Genomic DNA, 10,937 nt, shown 5'->3' with positions numbered 1-10,937 from the left:
CCGATACCATCTGGCCGCGTGTACGTTTCACGTGGATCTGTTCCCGAGTTAAGAGACACTAGTTCGCCCGGACGAAAGCGGATCGCAAAGCAGGTATTATCCCGTAAGATAAAGTTTCCGGTGGCGGAGCACGAAAACGGTCGCCGAAGGTAATCTTGGAATCTCGATGCGGGAACGGGGGACTACTTTCAACCCAGTGGCGCGTGAATCTATACGGGGTTAAGGGGGCACAGAGAATCGAGGTGGCTGAGGGAAAGAGAAAAGGGATAGAAGAAGGAGGGAGAAAGGGGGTGAAACTTAACGGCCTCGCTGAGTCCCAGACGCGTGATTTCTAGATCAAACACTTGAGAGCGTTAAGAAGGAAGTTGGAAGGGGTGCTTATTTGAGTCGGCCGGTCCGTGCGAGAAAGAGGTGTCAACGAGCTGCTACGAGGGATTGAAATTGGGGGACCCACTCCTTTCTTTTTTTAGGGGGGCTATTCTCTGTCTCGTTTTTTGCCCCCCTCCTCGTTCACTGTATTTCGATCTTTCCCTCCAACATCCCCGAGGAAGAGAGCCTAAGGAAGGGAGGGGTGCAGGCGCGAGGATTTTTTGACATTATTTAAGGAGCCCTTCAGAACCCACTCCCGGAGAAATCAACGGTCGGAATTGGAGTGCCGGCGGGAGTGAGCCTTGTATCTACACCTTCCGCCCTTTTTTATATATAGAAGAACGTAATACCTTCTGAACTATCGCGGTAAATAGAGAGCCCACCGGGTCCCTTCCCCGTCCAATCCGATCGCCGCGGCTTGTTTGATTTTAGCTTTCGACCTCGAGTGATTTGAGCGGATTTGCGCATCGACGGGCACGTAAGTGCGTTTAGAGTCCGGCAAATCCATTCTCAGGATGATTACGATAAGTACTTGATCGAATCTTGCACGGCTTATGCTTACAAAACTTTGTCGGTACGATTATGATATATTTATTCTTCGAGGATTTCACAGAACTGGATACCTTGATCAGCAGTGGGTACCAGTGATTGAGCTGTTACATTTGAATTAGAACTTTATTAGTAGAATTTTTAAACATAGAAGTTTTCTCTTCAGTGTCATTTATATAATGGGCACTATACATAATTTGTATTTCCTTTCTTTAACAAAGACGTTTAGAACTGAGAGGTTGCTGAAGCACCACTATTAAGTTACAAGAGAGATAAATCCTTTACGCACATTATTTTGTAATAAATTCGTTCGCTTTGCATAACTCGTCGAAATAACTCAAACGATAAAAGTTTTATCACCGCAAACTGGTTTAACAGCCATTTCTTTCTGCTATCGTTTTACTCAATCATGCATACGCAATTAAAGCGCATAATATGCGTAAGTATTAAAAATATCGATTTACGTAAAATATATCATTACACTCAGTGACTCGAATAAGGATATTACAACACTTTGCTACGGGGCCGTTCCCGGGTTTTGGCCGCTCAGGTGCAAAAACAATACAGCCGCCCTTATTAATTCAATATTCTTTAATTATGAATTTAATATGCAGTGTTTACTTTTATATCTATACATACATAATTTTAAACAGTTATCATGCAAAAGAGTTTCGATTATTATTCTTACTAATCAAAATTTGACATATAATAAACGGCCTGCCTTCGGGGCACCTTCTGCACCCCCGCCAGGAACGGACCTGCTTTGCTACATTAATCATGTAAACAGTCAAGTTAAACCTTTCTCACTCGAAATTAAAGAGCCACATATATACATGTACATCACCGCAAATAAAAGATCTGTGTACTGTAATATAATATTTCTAAAAATCATAACGAATTGCTTTTTAATTCGCATTGCGCTATTTTTTTCTTTCTCTTTCATTATTCCTTATTTTTGAATCTTGCGCAACAAAGTCGCTTAATTACCCCATATACAACTAACATATAAAAATAAATTCTGGAATACTTACTACCCTCCTGTAAGCACCTTTTCATATATTTTTCCCTACTTTAATAAATCACCGTATTTAACCGAAAAGACTTCGACTTAATCGTTAATCGTTCGCTTAATAGTTCCCCACCCCGATACTTACCTACTGCAATTCTTTAAAGCGATATATAGTTGAAGTACCGCGGTGCAATGAGGGCCGCAATGGCGAGGGGGATAATTGAAATAAATATCACAAGTATTTAGCAGTGTATGAGCGTGTATTTGACAGTGTTTTTTCTCTCTCGTACGGCGGCACACATTATTAGTATTCGCAGTACGTATGCGATTTAAGGTGGAATGTTATATTATTGCTAATTGCTGTCGGACGTGCGTCGCTCGTTGCAACGGGCTGTCTTGCAACAGAACCAGCATTCTCGGCACGCGTGAACGTAGGGAATCGCAACCCTTCTAAAACGATCTCCTTTAGTTTAAACGCAGAGGTCGTTGAGCACCGACCAATCAACGATATCTTCGACTGTTCTCGTAGGAGAGTCGAAGCTCCGGCTTACTGACCAGCGTTCAGCGCCCGTGCTGCGTGAGAACTCAATTTCTTTATTAGCCTGAAATGCCAGGCACGAGCTGAGCACGTCCGGAATACATCGACACATTGATTTAATGGGTAACGAGTGGGCCTCTATGTTACAACGCGAATTATAATGTAGAATATCATCATCATCCTCATCGTCGTCGCTCGTTATACAACAATCATCGTAATAATTATTATTATCATCGTTTCATCGCGATCGATTATCGTGGTGTGCCTAAGACTCGTCGGTATTAAATATCTTACAATACACATCATCTTCCATATATTTATTTATTTAATATATATATATATATATGCATGTATATATATATATAATATTTATACTTTACCTTTTGTTTCTTTATTCATTATGTATACTATCTATTTATAGGATAGTCAGATTCATCTCTTGTGTTCCATTCATTTCTTTTGCCGTTCTCGTTCGTCGATAGTGAGAAAGTAAAAAAAAAAAAACAAAGGAGGAGTGGTGATGGTCGGTTTAGATGCTTGATGTCAGGCCACGCGTCGACGACAAGGAAATTCATCGGATCCGTACTGCGCTATTTCCGCGTCGTTTAAAATACGATCTGCTTTTAAAAAAGTACCTGGCAAAACGCTAAACCCAACTATAGACACGTGCCGTTTCGAAGGATCGTAGAAAAAACCGTGAGCCTTTGGTAATATATATATATGTATATATAAAAACTAAAACGCAAAATGGCCTGACGTCGAGCAGCCTGATGACTTCTCGAGGAAATCACGCTCGTCGGGAATCGCCGCGCTGCTTCGTCGCAATGCTCGCCAAGGCGTTACCCCTGTCGCTTGTCAACGCGCCAGGAGGAACCAGCGGACGGACAACCCTGCGACTGCAGATCCACCGTGGCTCCCCCTCGCTACCGCAAACACGTCGCCGAGATTCTCGACGCATCGCTACGTGACGCTATGCTTACACATACAAAAACGAGTGGGTTAATTTTTAGAGACGGTGTTATAATATCATATTACAGTACAGTACGTTACACGTTTACATTAGTTTCCTGTTATTCAATCGTAAGCGTCGGATTTTAGGTTCTCCTTTCGATTTTCCACGATGGCCAGCTGCTGGCGCTATTTAACTCTGCTCCGCGCGGGACATTTTTATCGTGGCATTAGCTTTGCGCGCGCCACGCGCCGACAGACGAAGCTGCAAGAGGGACGGGAAGCTAACGTTTTGCGACTCCTATCGCGCTCAGAGGTAGTATCACAGAATTCCAGATGAACGTAACACGAAACGACGCATCGAATTTGTTGAAAAAGGTAAAAATTTAAATAGGAAAAGGGTATCAAAAGCTACACGAGAATAGATTAAAATCATCTTATGCAATCGTCTGTAATAATATCTCCGATTCGTCGAATGGAACGTGGCATCCTATACGAATAAATCTGCTGCCTACTTACTGTTTCTTCTCTCTCTCTCTCTCTCTTTCTCTCTCTCTCTCTCTCTCTTTCTTTTCTTTACTTTTAGCGACACGTACAAACTTCGTTCAAGGGTGGGAATAGAGCCCCTACGCACTGCCACTCGCACGAAAACGAAATTAACTAATCAGGTATTGAGTATTTTTCGGATTTAAGACGCGAGAGTCGCGACAACGAGGGTGGGAAATAAGTACAACATAGGGATGATGTTAGCGAAACATGAGTTTATTGAAAGGTTATATGAATCGATCGGGGGAGGACGTGTCTCACTCGCCCAGGGGATGAAATGCCGAGACGCGGAATGGTGTGGATGATGACGGGCGCAACGAAGGGTGACGTTGCGGCAAGTAATATTCGCGGGGGGGAGGGAGCCGCGAGCGACTAACGAAAACCGAAGAAATGAGCGGGGATAGAAATGAGATGAGTCGGGGATGAGTGAAATTAAAGAGAGCAGCGCACATTTCCATACACGTACGAGGAAAAGGTTTTCTTACCGGGCGGTTTGGTTTTCATAGTATCTAAACATGATTTCAATAAATAAGCTACCTAGGGAGCGATTTCTTTTTGGGAGAATAAGGGCAGGCGCTCCTTACGTGGCGAGTCCGCGAAGACGAGTGATTCAGGGGCGGCTCCTTTTCAGCCTTTTCTTCTAACGAGGACGGGGGTGGATACGGAGCGAGGGTGTGTGCGGGATAGGGGTAGTAGTTGGAGGGACCGAAGGAAGAGGAGAAGTGTGTGACTGATCGGGGAGGAAAACATAGGAAATAAAGCTACGCGAAATGAGCTCTCGCGAGGCCAGGAAACGTGCCCCTGACGACTCCCTTCGTCGAGTCGCCACAGCGTCATATATTCGTGTACCTAACCTAGTAATACAGTCTGCGATGGCGTCCTAAGGATTAAATTCAGTAACGATCATTGTAATATATTACACACATTCACACGCGTTCAGAGGCAAATACGTACGCACGCGGTAATGCACACAAATACTTAAGCTCGTACACGAACACGCAGTTTTAAGCCGATACTCTCACGACCAGCACTATCTCACTCTCATTCCTATCAGAAAATAGACTTCTGTGTGAACTGGCAACGTCCGGCGCGACGTGATCGCGATCGAAGGTTGGTCGTACCTTTCAAGTATATCTCGTATAAAATACTCAGAGATCCCGTTACCATTTAGTCGTTTCTAAACATTGTTCTGAATAAGTTTTACTAAAAATATATACGCTATCGTAATCTTGCCTTTTTTTTTCTTCTGAAAGTGTATACCGATTCTTTGTCAAAAAGGTTTTATTCTCTTGTGTGTGTGTTTGTACGTGTGTATGTCCTGTCCCGTGTAGTTGTTTGCGTAGCGTGTGCGCATTGGAAGTAACCGACAACGCGAATGCTGTTCGTTTTGTTTTACACGACACTTATACGTCTCGTATATTCTCTTTATCTCCCTCCATCTCTTCTCTCCTCTCTCCCTCTCTTCCTCCCTCTCTCTCTCTCTCTTCCTCTCTCTCTCTCTCTCTCCCCCCCTTTCTCTATACATATATATAAATAAGATCTATTAGAAAAAGGATAAAAAGTTGTTCGGTGAATGGAGCAACCGTTGATAAAATAGCTATTCGGAAACAACCGCACCGCAAGCTTCAAAATCGACGCGACGGTGAGAACTGCGTGTACGTCGCGAGCCCGCACGCAAGCACGCACGAACGCACGCACACATTATTCATACACGCAGGCAGGCAAGCAGGGCAGGCACGCATGCACGCACGCACGCTACATTAGGCGGCGTAATTAGCACAGCGAGCAAAAGTCTTACGCGACGTGGGCTCTACTGCGCGAGCACGCGGGATAGTGGCGCTGTCTCAGCGGCCGCCTTCCTCGGAAATATTCTCTTTTCGGTCACGAGTCTCCCCGCCACGCGACGCTGCAATCGTCGTGCCGTAACTTGCAACGCCATCTCGACGTCAATGACGAATCAATACGTTACGATTACCGCGGGTTTATTTTTTTTTATTACACCGAATCTACTCTACGAATTCGACGCAACGCCGCGAGAGACCCGTCCTCACGATTCGGTGGACGATCCGAAGAGAATAGTTCGGCATAGGCGGCGCGCTGTCCGCGTGTCTCCGCGCACTTATTGCGGTCTGCGACGGCGCTTGAAGCACGACAGCTGTCCGATCGCGCAACGATTTAGGTCGATCGCGCGCAACGTGTATCTCTTCCATCGCTAAACGATCGGCTGACTTCTAGCGTATCTAACGAATTTCCATTCCCTCGAAGCTCTGCGCCTGCTTTTCCTCGCGTTCGCACGAGCGCCGGGTCGGAGCAGGCAACGAGAGGGACTTTGATGAACACGTGAGAAATGAGGGGACAATGATCGATGGCGAACGTCAATCAACGCACAGAAGAATAATATTTAGCGATAGGAAGGGAAACGCAATGATATCGTACGTACTTGCCTGAAAGGATTCAGTCGGGGCAAGTGTGAAATAGAAGTTTTAACGACGCGTAACGAAAGCTCTACCTAGCAGAACTATCTTCTTGGACGCCCGCACGGCCCTTCCGCGGATGATTTTCGTTGTTTTACCTCTGGCGAGCGTCGCTCAGTTGGAAGGACGTGGAGGTGCGTGCAGAAGACAGAAGGCGGGCCAGCTTTAGTCGTTGCGATCAATCGAAGCGCGTGCTTCGAGCCGCGTTTCAGGTGGTGCCGCATAGTGGGTCCCTGACATCTCGACCGTACGTTCCACCAGCGTATTTGGCAGTCTGATCTCAGGTTCTCACGGATGTGGAGGAGGCAGTCTTGATCGGCGAGCCAGTACGCGGCTCAATACTTGCTAGCCTCGACGAAGAGACGGCTCTCGTGTCGCCTTCGGGGTGCCGAGACCTTCTCGTCCTGGCGCATCTTCCAGCGATTCGAGTGCCGATAACGATGCGTCGTGTGGATCATCTCCCTCGTACTGTCGGCCTGCAACAGGGAGTTCTTTGTGGCCCTCATCACGGGCGACGGCTTCTTCGAGCCAAAGTATGGATCCCGCGGATTTATCCCGCCCATGTCCGCGTTCACCAGGCTGTTGTGATGATTTATGTCGGCATGGGGGTTGTACTTAATGAAATTGAAACACTCCTGCCGACCGCGGGGATTCTTCATCGGCTTGCCGAACTTGTTGAAGCCTACATACCGCGAACTGTCCACCACGCTTCTGTACCTCAGATACGAGCCGTTGTAGAACTCGTAGAACTGGCACATGGGACCCTTTTGCTTCTTAGGCTGGAAATAGATTAACACATCTCCTCTTAGTTCTAGGTAACACTATGGGTGTAATGCCTTGCAGAGATATAGTGATGTTGCAAAAGCAGCGGGGGTCAGAGTCGGTGGCGCCTTTGAGTGCCTTCCCTCGGGTGAAAACCTCAGGGATGTATTCGGTATAGTTTTGGGGCGGTAATAATTGAAGAGTCCTTACAGAAACCACATAGTGCCATAAATAAAATTTTTGAGGAGAGGAAAAAATTCCCTGACTTTAAATTATTTGCGAAATTTGATTTGTTTTGATTGCCAAATATGCTTAAGTTATACAGTAACCCAAATGCATCAGAATATTATCTATTTTTGCATTAATATAGTGAAAATTCATGAAACAAAGAATTGTATTTGTAGAAACCACTGTACGTGCCACCTCTTAGTTATAGAGAAAACTGAATGTGCTATGCATTTAAATTTGCAAGCACTGTAAGTGTCAGTCCTGTTTACCTATCGCTTAATTGGCTCTTAGGTTGTTTTCTAAATTTCTACAGAAGTGGCGTTGGACTTTCCAGCGGTACCATCTTTTAGCACTGTTGGTAACTTATTTACAAAAGGAAATTGCATTAAAATGCTATACTATAGAATTACCATTGGCACGTTGAACAATTTCTGATACAATTTTTTTTAATTTCGCACTTACAGTGTTTTCTACCAGGACTCTTCAATTAAATTCCCTTGGGTAGGTGTAGAAATGTAACCAAGTACACCTCTTTAAATTACGAAAAACACATTTGGTGGTTCGCGACCCTCGGAAATATCGTTTCACAACGATTGACTGGGTCTCGAGTCAGTCACTACATTTCTGCAAGACACAATTTGGCACACGCATGCTCACGATACTTTATAAACACTATATTTCGATGTTTCCCTTGCGTAACTATTGCTTCGTTAGCTTTCATCTAAGAGTATAATGTCGGAGATGAAATGAAAATTAAATTTCCAATTGTAATCGTACACCGAAACATATTACAGAATTGCATCATCGCGTTTTAATCAGCTCGTTAGTAAATTATAGTTCTACATTAAAGGCATTTCCCAGCTAGCCACTAGACGAATATAAATGTCCGAACTGTGCAAACCGGTGCATTTCCCTACACCGTATAAAACCACTCGCCCGCTCGCCATGATGAAATATGTCTACTAATTGGTAAGCAAGTAATTACCAGGCCGACGAGTTTCCACCGCTTGTTGAAGCAAATGTATCGCTGGCTCTTTTCCGCGAAGATGTACAACTTCCTACTGAAATCCTCGGACTGCGTCGTGAGTTTTTCTGCAACATAAAAGCAAAGAAACCCTATTACGAAGCTGCACAGATAAACATGTCGCAGTGCGCGTTGTTACGAATTAGCACAATAAATTAAATTGTACCAATTCCTTTGATAAATGTACAAAGGTCACTTGGCCTGTAGCAACCCAAATTAAACGTTCGAATATTTATTTGAACCCTAGTGTGTGCCGTCCTATCGTTATAATCTTCACACCAATCCCGCAAAGATTTCTGCGAATGATGACCCTACGAAAATCCCACTGGAGATCCGTGTACATACCATTTCGAGTAGAACTTACGCAACGCGCAAACAGGTTAGCAGAAAGAAGCTGATACAGGTCAGGAAACTATTCAAAGTCATCGGCTGTCGCGGAGGAGCGCCAGGGTAGAGGAGGAAAATCGTTTTGTGGTTCAGCGTGCGAGCTGGCGTATTTCTGAGAAGAGACCTCGTCCAGGTTTATGACGCGAGCTTGTACCTACATCGATGCTCGAAGGCCCTCTTCCAGGCACTGTTCGGCACCGAGAAAGGACGGAAAAGGTTGGCTAAGCCTACCGCCGCGGCTAGTTGGTGCTAATGAAGGTGGCACAGACCGACCGGTGTGTACTTTGCCACTTAGCGGATCCTGTCGTGCCTCGACCCCGAGGTGCACGTTGCGCTGTGTTCAGTGCAACGGCATGTCTCCCTTTTTCTTTCGCACAAGCTATTACGAAATTCTACCGACCGAGAAGCAGGCGTCCTTTGTTCCGGATAACGAAAAGGGAAAGAAAGAAAAAAGGGCTTGCGTACAGGTGCACCATTGAGGTTGCCGCGCTTGACATCAGGAAGGATGAAATGTTTATGGAACCAGGGTGCCGCGAGTACCGTGCTCCCGGAGGAATTATTTTGCCACAGTGGTACCAACCGAGCGGGGGGTGATTCTTTGTGCAAAAATGAATCGGAAATGTCGAATGAGCTTTGTTGATGTCTCCCTTCGTTTTCAAGGAAATCAAATTTCGAGACGCGGCAAGTAGGCGCGCGTACGCTTGGACAAGAATTAGCAGAATACGGGGGTAAATATGGTGTAACTGTAAATGGAATTAATCCTTGTGTGAAAATAATTCGAAACTGTGGAATAACTTCGCTTTGCCATCGAGAAAATTGGTTCTAAAAATCCACCGAGTGCACGTGCACTGGACTAAGAATCGGCGATATTTTCAAATCGATTTTCTCGAAAAATGGTATTCTGCAGTTTCATTTTATTTTTGTACAAGGAGCTATTTCGACCGCAATTATGGCATATTTACTCCTGCATTGCGTTAATTAGCTAAGTGCACGCGTACTAAATGAGTTTTTAAAATCGATATTTTCGAAAACGAATGTTAATATAGAAAATTTTACCATACATTTTTTATTTATTTTTTGCGTAGGGAATTGCCGCGTATGTAATTATGTGTCGATACGTAGTTTCAACGTATACCGCGTGTTATTCGGTGTGTGCGAAAGGTTTCTCGCTCGTAAAGGAAGCCATACTGTGAACAAAATTATATAAACTTCCATTGAATAAGAATAACTACGAATGCAGAACAGTATTGTCTGGAACTGAATGTAGTCAAGCAGAACTGAGTCCAAAAACAATCTCCCTCTACTTGACAGAGAAAGGAGTGATATATCATAAACTTCAGGACTCAAAATTGAGGTACCCACTTTGACATCCGCCGTATTTTTTTTTATTTTTTGCCCTCTATTCTTCATTCAGATATTCAAATATCTCGATCAGTTTTCACACCGCAAACTGTTCCTTAACAGAGGTCTATTTATTAGTAACCGATAAAAAGGTACGTATGACGTGCTGTTGTCCAAAGTGAAATGAAATCTGTACATATAAGTATACTTTTCGCACTTACGTTTTGTGAATCCAAGAAAAAAAATTCCCCGTGCCGCCTTTAATTTCATTAATCGGCGTCAGAAAGTAACACCGAGTAATTAATTTTCGTCCGAGTTACGATAGACGGTTGACGGTAAAAGGTACGATGTCACGATCGTGAGTTTTTCTACCTTTGTTTGCGGGCCACACGAGCGTGGGTATAAGCATCGTGCGTAGAGAAAAGGAAGGAGGTAAGTCTGCAGGGTGGCCCATTTGCTGGAGCCTCGTTAAATTCAAGTGGTTCTCGTCGGATACCTTCACAACATCGAAATCAAGAATGTCCCCGAACTGCCTCGTAAAGTCTCTCCTCCTCTCTCCTGCTTCGCCTCTCTTTTCCTCCTTCGTTTCCCTTTTACATTTCTTTTTCCCTCGCCGCCTCCTACCAACCTTCAGGAACGAGAAAAAGCAACAGAGGACTTAATCCAAGACTGCTCTCCGACAAACCTACCATAGTCTATAGTCCGCGCCAATTAATTGCGACACTTTCCTTAATTAATTGCTTTCACCTCTCTGCGGATCTC

At 44.6% G+C, this 10,937-nt stretch overlaps 1 protein-coding gene across 6 annotated transcripts in view; it reads right to left on the bottom strand.

The window, feature by feature from the left end:
* Positions 1 to 2,798: 2,798 nt before the first annotated feature.
* The window catches only part of LOC143369301 (fibroblast growth factor 18), a 197,845-nt gene continuing 189,706 nt past the window's right edge, over positions 2,799 to 10,937 (bottom strand). For 5 of the 6 annotated variants that reach the window (XM_076813086.1, XM_076813084.1, XM_076813085.1 and 2 more), the window contains exons 4-5: positions 8,409 to 8,515; positions 2,799 to 7,212 (exon numbers count right to left, since the gene is read on the bottom strand). In XM_076813086.1, the coding sequence (XP_076669201.1) occupies positions 6,769 to 7,212; positions 8,409 to 8,515 (551 nt within the window). In that variant the 3' untranslated portion in view covers positions 2,799 to 6,768. The remainder of the gene's footprint in view (positions 7,213 to 8,408; positions 8,516 to 10,937) is intronic. The other variant, XR_013085368.1, reaches the window with a different exon arrangement.

This window comes from Andrena cerasifolii, chromosome 5, assembly GCF_050908995.1.
Source record: "Andrena cerasifolii isolate SP2316 chromosome 5, iyAndCera1_principal, whole genome shotgun sequence".
NCBI classification, from domain to species: domain Eukaryota; kingdom Metazoa; phylum Arthropoda; class Insecta; order Hymenoptera; family Andrenidae; genus Andrena; species Andrena cerasifolii.
The sequence above is the reverse complement of the archived record's forward strand: the minus strand, read 5'-3'. Positions and strand labels throughout refer to the sequence as shown.